The sequence below is a fragment of the Falco rusticolus genome, chromosome 5 (genome assembly GCF_015220075.1).
Source record: "Falco rusticolus isolate bFalRus1 chromosome 5, bFalRus1.pri, whole genome shotgun sequence".
Taxonomy (NCBI): Eukaryota; Metazoa; Chordata; class Aves; order Falconiformes; family Falconidae; genus Falco; species Falco rusticolus.
The window spans coordinates 53,174,426-53,193,271 of NC_051191.1; the positions used below are offsets into that span (position 1 = coordinate 53,174,426).

General features: G+C 41.4%; 1 protein-coding gene across 5 annotated transcripts in view; it reads right to left on the bottom strand.

Moving 5' to 3' along the window:
* ACSS3 (acyl-CoA synthetase short chain family member 3) overlaps positions 1–17,756 on the bottom strand; it is a 99,051-nt gene extending 81,295 nt beyond the window's left edge. For 2 of the 5 annotated variants that reach the window (XM_037388689.1, XM_037388690.1), the window contains exons 1-2: positions 16,897–17,055; positions 7,998–8,142 (exon numbers count right to left, since the gene is read on the bottom strand). Coding sequence is in view for 1 of the 5 variants with exons in the window: in XM_037388686.1 (XP_037244583.1) it covers positions 7,998–8,142; positions 17,333–17,640 (453 nt within the window). In the remaining 4 variants the exon portion in view is untranslated. Of the gene's footprint in view, positions 1–7,997; positions 8,143–16,896; positions 17,056–17,332 lie in introns of those variants that run through there. The other 3 variants (XM_037388686.1, XM_037388687.1, XM_037388688.1) reach the window with 3 other exon arrangements.
* Positions 17,757–18,846: the final 1,090 nt, after the last annotated feature.

An 18,846-nucleotide genomic window follows, 5' to 3' on the forward strand; every position in this document is an offset into this window, starting at 1 on the left:
AAATTTTTTTGCTGGCAATGGTTCTACATTAGTGGTAAGATTAAAAGTTGAATTCTCTAGGAAGTTCTTGGGATATCTGAAAACATATAAATCTAAGTTCAGAACAAAGGAGTTGCTTTGTCTTACAGGGGCACCTACAGTAGTGAAACTCTTCTTCAAGAGGTTGCCATTCAGTAGAAAATACTACAGTAAACAGAAGATGTCCAAACATTCTAATTTCTTTCACTATCAATATAACATGAATCTACTCATATATGAATTCCTCACATTTTACCTGTACTGCATTATTCCGTGTTTACTAATTATATCACATAGATAAGGTTTCAAGTAAAATTTACTCTCGTGAAAGACACTTTTGTTCAGGTATTATCAGACTGGAGAGAAAGGAAAGGGGAGATAAACTCCTGGGAGCAGCAAGGGGGTGTTGCCTGTCAAACAAAATACCCAGTACCTAAATACTGCTTCTGAAGCAGTAAGAGATGTTTTCAGTGACCCAGCAAATAACAGAAAATGATCTTTACCTTCACTGCTCATGGGACTCTCAAGCACAATGTTGAAAAAAAGGCCAGAGGCAGTGAAGACAATTTTAAAGAGTTATTTTATAGTCATTCTAAGTGTGGATCATAGGCAGTAAGTCGTTAAACACAATGGACAAGTATTATTATTCATTATTATTATTTTATTAGTGATGATAAAAAAGGCAATGTTTTTCTGCTAAAGGAAAAAGGCATCATTTAAAGATCATGATTAGTAATTTTGTAAGAGAAGACTCTCAGTGTCTGTAACAAGCTATATAAATTTGGTACTTGGCTGTAGGAGGGAGATGTAAGGAGATCTGCATGTACTTAAGTAAATTTTATTGAAACCTATCATAGGCAAATATTGCTTAAAGCAGAATATATGTAGCATGTCGCAGACAGGAACCGCATGTCTTACACGCAAACCCAGTAATCACTTGTCTGCATTTAACCTCCCCACCCTAGAGAGTTTAATGTCAGCAAAGACAATAACCCAGTACAACACATGGGTATCTATGATGTTCCTTGTGCCCTTTCCCCTATCCTTCTGACAGCCAGGGAACATTTGGCCTACATAATAAAACACTGTCTCTATCTACAACTATTTGGAAGACTAGAGAACATCAAAAGCAGATTTACATTGCCCTTAAGATTGATGTGGATGGAAACCCTGAAACACCCAAGCAATCACTCTTTCTAAAGGCAGGGGGGCTGGGGGAGAAGAGAGTAGTGACATTTCATTAAACTGTTACAAGCCACAAAACCTTCCACTTTGCTACACTGTGTTGTCATTTACAGTTTACGTTAAGACAGCGCACCTTATCACTCAAGATTTTACAGTTTCTATTTTCCTACCCGCATGCTATTTCTCTGCTTTTTTTCAAGTTTAAGATTGCTCTTTCACTTTAATATATTTGACACTTCAGAAATAAAATCACTTGAGACCAAGTGATGTAATAAGAAACTCAAGTAGGCTTTCAGCTTTGAAGATCTGGGCTTAAATTACACTTCCATCAAATGCAAATCCCCAGCGAGCGTGGCTTTATTTTCACCCAGCCACCAAACAAATACTACATCTGTATTAGCAGTTCAGGTTTGGAGAAGTAATGCAGTTCTGAAGTATATTACCCAGCTGTCCCTAGCAGTTACAAAAAGCAGTTTTGGTCCATGCCAAAAGAATTCTTCTGAGAAGATACTAAACCAGAAAAGCACTCAAAATGCTAAAAAGAGGTATTTCAAACCTTCCTGGCCTGAACAATGACCAGGTCTCACCAATATGGAGTCCTTCAATGCATCTAAACACAAAAGGATTCTTCAAATACCAAGAGCTCCTTAAACATCCTGAAATGCATTTCATGGTGTAAAAAGAACCACGTCACATACGTATTCCTCTACACCAAAGGCAGCAAGTTGCCTTATGCTCTTCAGCTTCTCCACTGTGTTGTTTATCCAAAATTACTAAAGAAAGTACTCCCTATTCTCCCCACTTTCTTGGACTCTTCACTCTTCTATTACTCTTGTTTCACCCTTTCCCTACTGCTGGCAAAAGGTTCTCCAGCAACTGCACCTCCCTGTTGCCAATGTCAAGCCTGCTGCAGAGTGAGAGAGGACTGACAAGCAGTGCTGCATTCATTTCAAGTAGATGAAGACTATGTTCTTGATGAGGTGGGAAGACCATGCTTCAGAGCTGGCACAGTATGTGTACCCCTATTACAAAGATCTAGAACAGATGTTCGGTGAGGGGGTAGAACACTCCACCAAGCCAACATGCTTAACCACAGACATCCAAGGACATCCATGCACTTGGTCTCAGGATCAGCAGTCCTGGGACACATTCTAGGCAAAAGCATGGCAACAGTGCTGCAAACATCTACATGCCTGCAACTCCCAGAGGACACCCACGAGACAACATGTAGGAGCACCCTCCCTCTGCCAAGGCAGGCAATGGGAACTGCAAAATCAGTGGTCCAGATGCCTGCCTGAGTGAGTGTGCGTGCTCCTTTCCTGTACACGTACTGAGTGTGGGACTGTGCTTAGGAGGTTTCAGGTGAAGTTAGGGCACTGGTCCAGAGCTGTGGAAAGGCGACATGAGTGTGTGCTTTGACTGCGAGAGCTGCTGTGCCTCGAGAGATGATTCCTCAGGGGCTGTGAGCTGTGAGGGAAGTTCTGTGGAGCAACAAGCTCCATCAGAGACCACCTGCGCCATCCCAGCTCTGCCGGTGTGCCAGGCATAGTCCTGGCAACTGCAGAAGTCATGTACATGGTGTGCCTCGATAACACAGCCCTCCTAGGCTTCTGCACAAAACCCCAGCCACACTGTCTGTCTCTCCTCAAACGCAGTGTATAAAGGACCTACCTTGTGGTGGTAGTGGTGCTGGTATACTCTTCCACTAATAAGAAAGAAATACAAATCAGGATGATTTCTATTTCTTTCTCATACAGCCAGACAGCTTCTGTGATTGCAGTTAGTTGCGGGAATTTCTCCTTCCTTCTTTCAGATGCCAGGAAGTTCTTTGGGTTGAGAGGAAGCTGGGGATTTTTGGGAAGGGCTATTTTCCTTCCTGGTTTGGGATACTGGCTGTGGACTGTGTGTCTCCAAGGAAGGAATGGGATGTGACGTGGATTCTGTAATACTTACCAGCTTAGCAGGGATTTGATGTTTGATCAGAAGTGATGCCATGGCATTCACTCCACAGAAGAGATGGGTTCCAAACAACTATCTGCCTCAAAGGAGTTTCTGGTACTTGAGAAGGATAGCCCATAGTATTCTGCACAACTCCTACAGCATCTATGTTCCCCTAAAAGGCCATTATTCGGACAACATCCACTGGGAGTGGAGAGAGAAATCAGGCAGAAGACAGACAGATTAAGGGTGAGCATGGCACTTCCTAAAGGAACCCACAAGTCAAGGAAGCAAAGATTTGTGGGATACCCACGTTCAGATGGCTTTGAAGTGAGCTATGGGACATTCGGTTCAAAGGATGAAACTAAACCTAGTTGAAAGTAAAATTCACAAACCACATATAGTGGAAAAGTCAGGAGCCTCAGCAGTTAATTCAGGATGGCTTTGCTTCACTTAACTGCCCAAGCTGCACCAAATAAGACTTCACCGTAGGCATCACTGACATTGACATGCTGCAGTATAACCATCCTCAGTCAGGGGAGATCAAGTTCCAGGTGCTTCTTCAGACTTTTACAGTGTCATTTGGAAGTATTTTGTGTGGAATGCGAAAAACCCAACACACCACTCTGTAAGCTCCTGATTAGTCTCATCCTTTAAAGAATATTGATATTTTTGAAGAGCTATCCAAGTGACATCGCAGTTAAATCTTTCTAGGACATGCAATGAAGAATGCCATTTGAGATTTAAATAAGATACGGAAAACCAGGAAGAAGTTTCATCAAGACAAAGGATAAAAGTTTGGGTTGTAAGTCTCAGTAGAAGTTTTCTGTCTGTATTATAGTTTTCGTTCTAGATCAGCTCTTAGAAAAAATATCTTGAAAGAAAAGTCACTATTTCTAGATAAGAAGGAACTGGTCATTTTTCAAGGCAGAAGGCAAAGAAAGAAGATGGAGTAAAGCATGAAGAATGGGAAAAACTAATAGAAAGAGAACAATCTGGGCAATTCCCCGGGCATATACATAGAGGAGATACGAGCATATCAAGACAGACAGACACATAAAACCAAACTGACAATGGCTAACACAGCTGTTTTGGAAGAAGATGTTTTTAGGGTGGGTAATTATGGAAAAAACCTTTCTAGAGAAGAAATCACATCCTAGCCCATTGTTGATAACCTGAAACCGTTCTTTGTCACTCATGTTTTTGCAACATTCAATGCTGTCAGAGGTTTGGAGGGATATTGGTTTTACTAATCCCATCATGTTACTGCACTCAGAAATTACTTAGGAGTACTGAATTCAACATGTTAACTGTGCATTGCTATTGAAAAGATTCACAGAAAGAAGTCATAGCGCTTTTATGTTCATGATTCATCAAGCATCAGCAACTGCAAATAATATGACTCTCATATTCCTGAGATTTCTTTTTAGCAGGTGAGGCATTCTAGAGAATACAACCAATGATGTAAACAGAAGGGTTTTTTCACCTACCTAACAACCTTTGCCTTACCTTGAAAATGGCTATATTTTCCAACACAATCAGAAAATTTGTTTTTAAATTAACAGAAGCCATTGGTCCTTATTTCTTGCTGTTATCTTTATATTTCCCTAATACTACACAGCTTCAGAAATATTTCTAACAGAATTTGTCTTTCCCTCATCTTTTCCTGCCATCTCACTACCGGTATTAGAGTCTCCCAAGGCACTGTCAAAACTTTCACTTACATCCCTATTTCACTGGCTTCAGTTCAACACCGTAAGCCTCATTTAAAGGCCTGTAACAGGCATCGGTACAGAAAAAAGACCGATCAGTACATCCTGGAAGACTGTTATGTCTTAAAGTTGCCAAATTCCTTCTCTCTGCATTTTGAAGATTTCATCTGTAAGTACATATAATTAACACACTGAAAATGCAACTGCATGCACTACATACAATCTCACTTTAACTGTAATTCCCAAGACTTTCCAAGTGTGAAGTCAGTGCATTTGTACAGAATATGAACACAAACCGATTTTGCGATTATTTACATCAATGAAGAATTGCTGAAATTACCCTGCAGTCCTCCTATTCCAGCTCTTTAAAAAAAATAATAAATAGTTTCACACAGGATGGGCACTAAATATCCACAAGCTTCCAACATTTCTCTCACTTATTTCTAGTTCAATGGTGCTTAACTTCAAAACTGCAGCATCACTGTAGCTCTTAGATCTCAACAGCAGTGCAGGCAGTTAGGATAGAGATAATTTTAAAACAGGCTCCCTGAGCACTTCTCAAGCTGTCCCATGCTTCCTAAGGGAGCCTTCTTATCTCCAGCCAAGCATCTATTTTTTTTTCATCCTTACCATGAGTTTGATCCAGCCATCATCTTACCATGAACAAATGATCCAACCTGCCACAAAACTCTGCATTTTCCCATCCTGTGATCCACAGTTATCCTATGTAACTTCTGGTGAATCCCTCTAAAAACTCCACCTTTATCACCAAAAGCCAGAAAGAATTCCACCACTTCAAGTGCTGATTTCTTGTAGAGACATTTTGAACATGCAGCCCTTCTGAAAAGACATCTTCATTACACTATCAGCTTACTGGTCAGACAGACTACTAAACATTCGTTGGACGTGGACAGTCCAAACAACAGTTTGAACACAGACACACACCATAAGGCTATTTTAAATCAGGAAAGAAGGCAAAAGGCTTCTTTCCCCACCAGGAGGTTTATCAGCTTTGGACATATGTCTGATGTGCACTCACACTGATCTATAATGAAACATTCAGAGCACTGGAAGTCTATTTCAAAATGACAAGATGCAACACTTTTAGTTTACACTGAGCAGACTAAGAACACAGTGACAAGAAGTGACTGAGTGTTGTAAGCCAAACGACATCACCCACACTCCACAGTGGTTTTGGTAAGCCTTTTCTCAAAGTCTCTCCTAGCACCTACAAGACCTATGACACAAAATACACCAGCCCACAACTCTCCCATTTTCATTAACTTTGTGAATACCTTTGTTATCAGGTGTCCAGTAGTTACCAGGCAAATCAGTTAAGTATATTCCACAAGAGTGGACTAGAAAGCTTGGACAGATAAGTTATTAATCTCAAATCCTGCCTTTCACTTATATTCCCTTTTGATTAAGGAGAAGAGCAAACTGTAGAGAATTCAACCACGGTATTTAGACAGGACTCAGCTACCAGTAAGATTATATGAACTCCTGAAGTGAGTTCCGCTACATACCCCCAGAAAACTTAAACCAATTCTTCCACTCAGTTTAGTAATACTGATGTAAGAGGAAATGTGGAAGAAAGGATGTGTATGTCAACTAGCAAAATATTCTCATTCTGGATTAATCTGTCATATCCTAAAACATTTAATATGCTTCTAGAGAATACAGACACAAACTTAGGAGACTTAATACCAACATGAAGCTCAAAAAGCAAAACAAAGGCTACTTTTCAAGTGCTTTTCAGACAAAATTTCTAGAGTTCACGTAAGACAATTTACATTAAAATGTTGCATTATTATGTATCTATGTATAAACTGATTTCATATCTACATATATGTATATATTTGTGATACAAAAAATTGTATATAAAATTATAATTTCATATTTTATATATAGAATATGTAAAAAAAAAATAAACCAGATAAGGAGCTATACCCTTTCAAAGTCTTCTAATTCCTTAGAACTCTGAAGCTAGTTGTTCTAGCTCCACTTTACTGTGCAGTAACTTCCAAGTTCTTTTCTGGACTTAGTAAATCAACAGAAAACTGATGAGGAGTAAATGTTTTCTGTATTTTCCTTAAAAGGCAGAATGCAGTACAGGTTTATCATTTTTTGTAGCTGTATGACTTCTCTTTTTCTTGCAACAGTAGAATAATGCTCAAACTGAATTACTGGTTTGGGGGGGGGTGGGTATTTTTTTTTTTTTTAATACAATTTCACATTACCCCAGGCATTACGTGCTTATCTGAAGCAGACTATGTTCCATTCACTGCAGTCATCTTGCACACAGAAACACATTAAGGAAAAATATGAGTCTGACTCCAACATTTCTTTATAAACACTGTTAAATGCAACTGCTACATATAACTGGAAGAAAAAAGTCAGCTAAAGAGAGAACCAATGTGAGGGCAAACCACCAGCTGAGAGCCATGAGAGCAAAGAAACGTGAATGGAGCAGACTTCAAACAGCCATGGTGGCAACAACCCACGGTCAGGCACTGACTAAATCTCAATGTGCTACTGCAGAAATGGATATTCATGACCCCAGCTGGGGGTAAGCTACCTCAGCTGACGGGCAAGTCAAAATCCACAGACTGTCCAGACAGAAAACCAGTGCAGGGCCACCAGCTCCACCACTACAGCCTACAATGGAGCAGGTGACACAGCTTTTTTTAGAGCTCCTCCCTGTTAAATTTCACTTGGTTTTACACTCGGTTATGTGCAGCAATAGCCAAGGTACACATCTTCATTTTTACATAACTGTATTTTTGTTCATCACAGCAATGGTCAAGTGACTTGACTAATAAATTGCTTTACCATTTAAGTAAGAAATAAGAAATGGGTGGAGGGATGCATGTGTGTCTGTAAGAAATCCAACAGAGAAAAGTTTAAAATTTAACCAACAAGGAAAAAAATTATTAAACTGCAGAAGAAAAAGATCAACTAGAAAAAGAACAAAACCTCTTAGATGCGGTATAATTGGGTGCAGCTAGTAAAGCTTACAAATCAATATATGAGCGCAACAAAAGGAATAAGCTAGCAAGGTAGACCATCTCTATCTCTGTAGTATCTACCTGCTGTGCAATATTTACTGCCCATTTTCAGTAACAAGGTTATTCTCAAACATACCTGTTCAAGAAGTTCCTTATATGTTATTTTTTCTTTGGTATTTGTTACAGGACTGTCATAAATAATGGCAGTTTGGTCTCCTCGTCCATTCTCAACATGTCGATCTACAGCATTGTAACAGATATTCAGCTCTCCACCTACAAACCTAAAAAAGAAGTTGGAAGAATGTAACAACCAGCCTTCCAAACCAAAAGACTATTTTTTTGCATTTTTTGTTTTGGGGTTTTTTTATGGAATGAGAACATTCAATTAAAATATAGCTCATAAAACTTTATACTCAGTTCAGGAAGTGATTTTTTATTCTATAACTTCACAATTTGCTCAGAAAGCTATATGCCTATCAGTGAAAATTGTACATTACTGTACCTTAATTGACTTAACTAATAATCTACTTAACTTAGTCTTGATTTAACTTATTCATAGAATCACAGAATCATTTAGATTGGAAAAGACCTTTGAGATCATGAAGCCCAAGCGTTAACCTAACACTGCCAAGTCCATCACTAAACCATGTGCCTAAGTGCCACATCAACGCATTTTTTAAAACACCTCCAGGGATGGCAATTCCACCATGTCCCTGGGCAGCCTGTTCCAACGCTTGACAACCCTTTCAGTGAAGAAATTTTTCCTAATATCCAATCTAAACCTCCCCAGGTGCAACTTGAGGCCATTTCCTCTCATCTTGCCATCACTTATTGCTTGGGAAAAAGAGACTGACACCCACCTCACTACAACCTCCTTTCAGATAGTTGTAGAGAGCAATAAGGTCTTTCTCAGCCTTTTTGCCAGATTAAATAACCTCAGTTCCCTCAGCTGCTCCTCACAGGACTATGTACTCCAGACCCTTCACCAGCTTCTCTGCCCTTCTCTGGACACGCTCCAGCACCTCAGTATCTTTCTTGAAGTGAGGGTCCAAAACAGAACACAGTATTTGAGGTGCAGCCTCACCAGTGCCGAGTACAGGGGGGCAATCACTTCCCAAGTCCTGCTGGCCACACTGTTTCTGATACAAGCCAGGATGCTGTTGGCCGCCTTGGCCACCTGGGCACACTGCTGGCTCACGTTCACCCGGCTGTCAGCCAGCACCCCCAGGTCCTTTTCCTCCAGGCAGCTTTCCAGCCACTCTGCCCCAAGCATGTAGCACTGTGGGGGTCTGTTGTTACCCAAGAGCAGGACCCAGCACTTCACCTCATTGAACCTCATACAACTGGCCTTGGCTCATTGGCCCTTGGCCTGTCCAGATCTCTCTGCAGAGCCTGCCTGCCCTCAAGCAGATCAACACTCCCGCCCAACTTGATGTCATCTGCAAACTTACTGAAGGTGCACTCAATCACCTCATCCAGATCACTGATAAAAGTATTAAACAGAACTGGCCCCAGTACTGAGCCCTGGGGAACACCACTTGTGACTGGCCACCAGCTGGATGTAACTCCATTACTGCCACTCTTTGTGCTCCACCGTCCAGCCAGCTTTTAACCCAGCGTAGAATACACCCCTCCAAGCTATGAGCAGCCAGTTTCTCCAGGAGAATGCTGTGGGAGACAGTGTGAAAGGCTTGATTAAGGTCCAGGTAGACAACATCCACAGCCTTTTCCTTATCCAGTAGGCCAGTCATCTTGTTGTAGGAGGAGATCTAGTTAGTCAGGCAGGACCTGCCTGCCATGAACCCAGGCTGGCTGGGCTTGATCCCCTAGTTGTCCTGCACATGCTATGTGATGGTGCTCAGGATGATCTGCACCATAACCTTCCCTGGCACTGAAGTCAGGCCAACAGGCCTGTAGTTGCCTGGATCCTCCTTCCTGCCCTTCTTGTAGATGGGTGTCACATCGGCTGACCTCCAGTCTTCTGGGATCTCTCCAGTTAGCCAGGCCTGTTGATAAATGATGGAGAGCATCTTGGTGAGCTCCTCCACCAGCTCTCTCAGTACCCTCAGGTGGATTCCATAGACTTGTGCATGTCTAAATGGAACAGCACGTCACAAAACGCTTCCTCCCGGACTGTGGGGACTTCATTCTGCTCCTCCTCATTCCTGTCTTCCTGCTCAGGGGGCTGAGTATCCAGAGGGAACCTGGTCTTGCTATTAAAGACTGAGGCAAAGAAAGCACTAAGCACCTCAGCTTTTTATTCATCCTTTGTGGCAATGCTCCCCACCGCATCTACTAAAAGATGCAGATTATCCTTGGCCCTCCTTTTGTTTTTAATGTATTTTTAAAAACCTTTTTTGTTATCTTTTATGGCAGTGACCAGCCTGAGTTCTAGTTGGGCTTTCGCCTCTCTAATCTTTGCCCTGCATAACCTCACAACATCCTTATAGTTCTCCAGAGCTGCCTGCCCCTTCTTCCAAAGGGGATTAACTCTCCTTTTTTTCCCTGAGTTCCAGCCAAAGCTCTCTGTTCAGCCAGGCATTTTTTGCTAGCCATACTTTGCATCAGTCATTCTGATTTTTATTGCTAAGGTTTCACAGGAAAAGCACACATTCACGTAAAATAATTTGACATTATGAAAATGTTATTACACTACTTTTCATAGGCATGCACACATATCCTTTTTAAGAACAGGTTCAGGACTCAAAATATTCTTATTCATCTCTTCACAATAACAGTTAAGCATACAAGCATCTGTATCTAAATGAAAATGACCCCAACAGTTATATAATCTTGTAAATTTGTCTGGCATTCATAATGCATTTGACATTACTGTGCTTTACACTAGTGATTCAAAATCTCCCGTAAAGCCATGTGAGTCATAGCCTCTTCAACAGTCAGACATTTACAGAAAATTCTCATCTTCTAATTAAAGAAAAACACTTCACAAACTCAGGTTTCATTTGTATTGTCATTTTAAAGAGAAAAAGAAAATACAAGTGCAGCATAATCCTCCATCAAGAAAACACAGAAGGCACCAGACACAAAGATAACTCCACTAACTGAAAGATGACACAGAATCTAAAAATTAAAAGTTCAGGCTGAATAATGCTTTTTGTGGGTTTTTTTTCCTATCTGCACATATCTCTCTACAGCAAAAACAAGAACACCACACAAAAAAAACAGCTGAGAGTTTCCAGAAAGTTCTACGGGAATGCTCTACTTGTTATAAAGTAACTAGAAATAAAGATGACCTAAAGTAACCCACTACTAGTTAAAAAAGTATTTCCTTCTTCACCTTTCCTGTCTAGTAAAGAACTAATATAGTATTATTATATATGTTATTCATATATTCATATGCACAGATGCCATGGGATAGTCTTTATTGTCAAAAAATGGCAATTACTAAATCAAAACCAGTTAGGACACTTAGGATGCCACAATCTTTTATTGCAACTCCATTACAATGCCATTAATAAGGAAACAGTGGGGGACCAGGAAGGTAACAAAAATGTGCTGTACTATAAACCCCTTCCCACAAAAGAACTTATGAACAATAAAGGATTGGGAGTTGTTTCATGTAATACAGAGAAACTCTGTCTTACTGTTACAAAAGTTGTGTAGGATTCAAGTCATCCATTGATTTTATATCAAATTACTGTAGGAAGAGATGAAGAAAGGAACAGGAGAGCGCAGTACCTGGACTACAATGCATAACCACTTAAGAATGGTCAAAAAATAAGCAAGCACAGGAGCTTTGATTCTTCTAAAGATACATGGCAACATTAACACTACTACATAAATTTTTAACAATCACTTGCTAGGAGGTATGTGAAAACGACATGACTGCAGGTTGAAACAAAAAACAAGACTGCCTGGGATAGCGTGATGAGAGCTTTTCTACCCCGCTCAAAAGGAGCAAGGCTCTTACAGGATCAGAGAAGCAGAGATGCACCTACCATGACAACAAGCACAAGACACGCTTCTCTACAGTCACCCAAGGACATGCTCAAATACCTCATTCCAGTTGACAAATAAAAGCTGTCTGGCTTTGAAAAGCTGGCCTGGGCTGCTGCAAACTTCTGTTGATCCAGTGATTCTCAAGATGAATACCTGTGAGGAACTCTGATTTGCCTGAATAAGTTTTAGTTCGAAAGAACCAGCAACATGAAACCAGGACCCAGTCTTGGCATAAGGACATCAGTGAGATGCCACTTAAAACACAGGTCTAGAATCAGAAAGTAAATATTCCAATAGTTTGCAGAAAGATCAGAGGTGGATCTGCAGGATGTTTGTCACAGCTGCCAGTAAATGTTGCCATAATAAGCAGGACCGTAAAATGCTAATCTGTTGCTACCAGACAATTATCTCAATGCAGCTTACCAACTGAATCCAAGTCTGAAGAACATTGTCTTAGGCTGTGTTCCTAATGCTGAGAAATTAATAACATCAACAAATACAGCAGAGGAAAACAAATAAAAAGAGTAAACAGTAACAACTCTAATACATAAAAGAAACTGCATTCAGTTCACTGGCAGTCTCTCTGAAGAGTTCATCTACTGTCCACTGGTGCCAAGGTGGAAAAAAAAATGACAGGTTTATTCCCATCAAAAATCACATCATTTATAATACACATTATATTATATCACACATTATATATATATATAAAAAATACACACATATATATAATATAGATATATATTTTATATAATATATAATACACACACATATATAATATACCTATATATTATATATAATATATAATACACACACATATATAATATACATATATATTATATATAATATATAATACACACACATATATAATATACATATAATACACATTTGATATTATAACACACATTGTTATAATATCAAAACAGCTTGCTTCACAGCAACATTTTAAACCAATATTCTGACAATATCAACCTATCCTTTTGATAAGTCTTTTTTCCTGTCCATGAAAACAGCAGCCTTTCATAATCCACGTTACGCATAACTTCGTTCTAATAAGGCATATCTTTTTAATAATTTGAGTCTGGTTACCCACATTAGGACCCTCTTTAAAGCTGCCTACAACAGTAACCTAGGACTTACTGCCTGTTTATGACTGGGGCTCAGCACCTTCAGTCTCACCGGGGCCCTGAGGTCTTGCAGAGTTTCTGTTGTTTTACAAACAGGAATCTCGTGCATATGTACTTACCTCTTTAATCATACTTTAAAATGACTACTATTAATCTTTTAGGAGTAGAAGTAGAAGAGGGTACAAAAGCGCTGATCTTCTGTTCAAGTTTACTCCTGGCAAGTCAGTTACTTGGGTCTTCCACAGCAGGACTCCTGTTACATACAGCTTAACATCCTCTCTATGGCCTGGGAATTTTTTGTACTGCATTCAGTATTTTCTTCAATGTGACAACAGCCTACTTGTTAGTAATAAAACAAGTACAGTAGTGAAGAAGGCACCACATAATTATGCCTTAATTCACTCAAATATTCAAAAGTTTTGAATTCCCAACATTTTGATTTCCAATATTATCTGCTATCTTAAGAATCAAAGTAGCTGTATTTAAAGACAATATTTAGTCTTCATTCAATGGCTCAGAAGCAAAGATAATTAAGAACAAAAAAAGAAAGTAAAGGCTCTGAATAAAAATGGCATATATGCAAAAGAAAAAACTACATTAAAATTAATTTGCACCACATCTAAAAAAAAAAAAAAATATAGTTAACATCCTTTTATGTCATGCAGGGTATATGTACTTCACCAAGCCAGATTCCCAGGAATCAATTGGATTTTTTAAAAAAAAATTTCTAGATGAAGTGAGAACAGAACCTGTTAGACAAAACCATGACATTATAAGATATTTTGAGATAATATGTTAACTGATCCTGCCACATTTTTAAGTGTAAGCAACACTTGAAGAGCAATCTGTGTAACATTCATAAAGTTCAAAGGGGATTTTACATTGCACTTTTATGACTTAGAGAAAAAACATAACTTGCAAAATTGCCCTCTGCCTGCATGTTAGGAAAAACTGTTTACACATTCCTAAAAAGATCCTTGCTTTAACCTTTCTAAATGGGATTCCACAGGAATCCAAAATAATTTGTTCAAGAGTTTCACTATCTTTAGCATTAAAACCATTTTTCTTTCTAACATCTAAAATGTACATATCCCTTGTTGCAGTTTAAGACTTTTGAACTCTTCAAAGCAAACTCAAAAGAATATTTTTCCTTCAACTTTGTAGCCAAGTTCTACATGGTTTTAAACTTAGGTCTCATTTTGGCTTCTACAGTAAACAATTTTAATTCCTGTATCCTTTTCTTGACTAATCATGCTTTTTTGCTCTTCTCATTACTTCTGATGTGGGCAAAACCAGATGATGTTTTGCACTATACCAGCCACTGATGCAGATTAGAACAGTCAATGGTACCCAGGATTACTGCTTCAACAAAACAGTCAGGATGGTGACACTGATCACGTACCTTTTGGAAATTATTTTGCATCCCATTGAGAGAATATTGGTATTTCCAATGGCAGAGACTAAAGACAACACACTCACACTAGGGCATGCCGGACATTTCTTCCATGCTCTTACAGTATTTAGAGAAGTCAAAAATTGGCATTTGCCTTATAGCTACATTTTAAATGTTAAACCACCTCCTTCAGCTTCTTCAACCCAAGTAAATGAGACTGGAAAATATATGAAAAGTATCTGTTTCCATAAGTCTCAGGTTTGGCAACCAAAACCAAAGATATTGGGGGGAAAATGGATATTTATTAGTGGACCTAATAGCATGTCTCCAAAATAGGAGATGAAGTCTAACTCATGAAGCACATAAATGAACTTCTTAATACCGTTTTTAAGGTCTCCATAAACTGCTTCCTAAGTAAGCCTAAGATTCAGAACTACATCCTCACCCTGTTAGACCAGCAAGCTATGTTATTCTTGAAAGCCTGGCCTCTTCCTCAGTTATGTTCCGTCCTCTTCGCTTTCTCTTCAGCATGTCCTCTGAAGAGCCTCTTGTATACTCTTTCATATATTCAGCCTTTTCCTCAAAAAACATACCTACCTGTCATCCTGCTGAGCACACTGAATGCTGGTAACTGTCTGGGACTTCAGAGGCATTACAGTGCTACACTAGTATCACATACAGCCTGTTATTACTTAAGGGGAACTTAAATAAAAAAAAAGAAATAAAATTGCATGTCACATCTTAAGACATTAAAGAGGCTTATGCAAACTTGAGTTGCTCAATGTTCTACTATCCACAACAAAGCGACAGACACCTGACACCCAAACAATAATTAGGGCCTGATACTGAGTCTTCAGAGGTTTGCATCTTTGTATAATCCCACAGAATCACAGACTGGTTGAGGTTGGAAGGACTGCTGGAGGGCACCTGATCCAACAGCCCCAGAGGCAACACAAGGACCTCCAAGTATCTCCAAGGATGGAGACCCCACAACAAATTCTGTGCCAGTCAGTGCTCAGTCACCTTCACATTAAAAAGGTGTTTCCTGATGTTCAGAGGGAACCTCCTTACGTGTTTCTGTTTGTGCCCATTGCCTCTGGTTCTGTCACTAGGCACCAGTGAAATGAACCTGGCTCTGTCTTCTGTACACCCTCCCTTCAGGTATTTGCCCACATTAATGAGATAATTCCAGCCTGTGGCAATCTGCATTCACAGAGGGAGAAAGATGCAAGTGAGAAGTGAGCCCAGAAAATACCTTGGAAGACAAGCCTCATTTCAGCCCATGAACCTTTATCCAGTTATCCCTGCCATAAGGGCAAATTATTTCCATCTGAGAAGTCACAATGCTTTACAAAGACCTAATCATGTAACTTTCAGCAAGCAACCTCATCATGCTCAGCAAAACAAACCACATTTGTTGACAGAATCTAATAGCAAAACCATGCTCACTAGGGTGTATTATACTCCCATTTCTGAGTTCTTTAAAAGTAATCGTTGTATTGACTTCTTTGTTATTCTACTCAGGAATGCCAGAGCCGGTGACCTTTACTAGTCTTTAATCATAAAATCACAGAATCACTCAGGTTGGAAAAGACTTTTAAGATCATCGAGTCCAACCGTTAACCTAATACTGCCAAGTCCGCCACTAAACCACATTCCCAAGTGCCACATCTACACACCTTTAAAATACCCCCAGGGTACCCCCTCAACCACTTCCCTGGGCAGCCTGTTCCAATGCTTGACAATAAAATGCTTTCGGTGAAGAAATTTTTCCTAATATCCAACCTAAACCTCCCCTGGCACAACTTGAGGCTGTTTCCTCTTGTCCCGTCGCTAGTTATCTGGAAGAAGAGACCGACCCTCACCTGCCTGCAACCTCCTTTCAGGTAGTCATAGAGAGCAAGAATGTCTCCCCTGAGCGTCCTTTTCTCCAGGCTAAAGAACCCCAGTCCCCTCAGCTGCTCCTCACAGAGCTTATTCTCTAGACCCTTCTTTGGACACTTATCATACAGGCAATCCTATCTTCGCTTTTTGAATTGTGCTATGACCTATAAATGGTCAGTGGACCCTATCCATCCATTTTTGGACTTTTGACTGTTACACAGCCCTGCTGACTTAAAAGAGATTTATCTTGGCTGGGTGCTGGTTAATATACAGCTTAACACATATAAACAATTTTCACTAGTAGAGGTGCCAAGCAATAAGATCAGACAACAAGAAAGCAAGCTCCATTCTGCTGGTTCTTTATCTCTTCATTCAGGCAGATTTGAGAATTATTAATATTTTTTAATATATTATCAGAATTATTAGTATTTTTACATTAAAATCAAACCAGAAAAATATAAAAATGCGAAGAAGGTCAATGTACCAAAGATGACCCTCACCCTGTGTTGCCGTTTTTATCCTGTATCAGCTTCTCTTTGAGAAAAGATCAAAGAGCATGATGTAAACTGGCTGAAAAAGAGGCAATGGTGGTCAACACAAAATTTTAACAGGTAAATTATCTTTAAGAAAGTACTGTAAATCCTATCCGGTGATTTATAAGAAGGGTACCATACCCTGTCTTCAGGCAGTTTGCTGTTCATCAGATGGATTTATGTATTACGATGCCAATGCTTTTGCCAAAGATTACCGTAACCACATCCTCTGAATTATGACCTACTGCGTTTCTAAGACTAAACAACTCTGAAAGCTACCGTTTCTGTGTTTTCATAGCTGAAAGTCACCTGTTACAGTGTACGCTAATCCCCCCTCACCCCAACACACTCGTCCACGCTGGTTTTAATCATTAAGCTTAACCAAATATAACCACTGAACTCCTCCATGCTCTGCAGCCATCTCTGTCACCAGCTGCAGCCCGCTGACCCCGAACACGGCCTGGGGCAGCCCTGTGTTAGGCACATGGCCCCCGCACCCGGCACACCCGCAGGCGGCCCTCCCCGCCACGGCTGAGCGGCACCCCCGCGCCCCGGCCCGGCCCCCAGGCGGACTCACCAGGAGGCGCTCCCCGCGCGGCCCTTCTCCAGGGCGCGGGCCCAGGGCTTGTACCACTGGATCTGCTCGGCGGCTGCGCCCCAGACCTTCTCGGGCTCCGCCACGGAGGACCTGAAAACTTGCTCGTACTCGCCCAGCGCCCGGGAGGAGGCGGCGCGGCCGCCGGGCGGCGGGCGGCCAGCGGCGGCGGCCCAGCCCGGGAGCGGGCTGCCCGCGCAGGGCTCCCCCGCCCGCCGCCAGCCGCCGCCCCGGCCCGCCGCCGCCCCAACAAGTTTTGGCAGCGCCGCTAGCCTGCCCAGGAAACCCATCTCCCGTGGGGAGCCGCGCCGGCTTCGTTACGGCTCCAAAAGGCCCTCGGACGGCACAAGACGGCGCGGCCGCGGTTCCCGGCACGGCGGGGCACGGCGGGGCTGCCCCCGCGGCGGGCCGAACCGCCCCCGCCCGGTGCTGCCCACGGAGGCCGGCTCCCCTTGGCCAGGGGGCGCGTAAGCGACTGGGAGCGGGGCGGCGACCGTCGCCTCCGCCCTGGCCGGAGCTGCGGCGAGCAGGGGTGGGCGGGCAGCTGCCGCTGCCGGGCCGCGGGAGGGCCCGGTCGGGCGCCATGTCGCGGCGCCCGGACCTGTCGGCGCTTAGCGGGGACCGACGGCGGAGCGGGGCTGGGAGAGGAAAGACCAAACACCTGAGATTTTTTTGACTTAATGATTTGTGTGACACATGGCCGTAATGCTCCCTAAATATTTATCTTGAAGTACATTCCTGCTTTGAGGAAACATCCCTGTTATAAAATGAGGCATCCTGTTTGTACTAGGAAAGAAAGTTTATTCCTTTTCCCAGAAGACCTCCATCATCCATAGTGGATCTTTTGTTTTGCACATTTTAGCATATGTTTAGAAACCCTTACAGAGTTTCAGTGATAAAGTTTCACAGTATAATGCACAAGGCCGCTAAGGCCAGCTTGAAAGATGTTGATTTGTCGCTTACAGAATTATTTTAGTGCTATAATATGTCTATCCATTACGGGTCTCTCAGGAAATTCTTCCTGTAATCACATTGTAAAAATGCCATACAGCTAAGGGGAACTGCATAGTATGATTTATATTCATGGTTGAGGTAGGCATCTGTTACCCGACTGTTCTTGAATTAGAGCAATAGGAACATAACAATATATATCACGTTACAGGTAAAGGAATAAGAGGATGAGATGAACTAGACTCTTTACCCACTACAGTAGGTTTAAGACATTAAATCAATTTCTTACCCTACCTCAAAAAAACAAGAGGGGTGAAGGATTTGGCCTGTAGACTTCCAAGTTCATCAGAACTTTTAGGTCACCTTCCAAAATCACTAGGAGTCTTTCACCATAAAGATTGGTGGCTACTTCTGTTTCTGAGGTAAATATAAATAACTTTGAGAGTTTCCCATGGCTTGCAGAGGCTGTTTGCGTTGCCCAGTGCTGTATCAACTACCTGTCCCATGCTGAACAGTTCACCTCGCTTTCCTCCCCATTAGTGCCA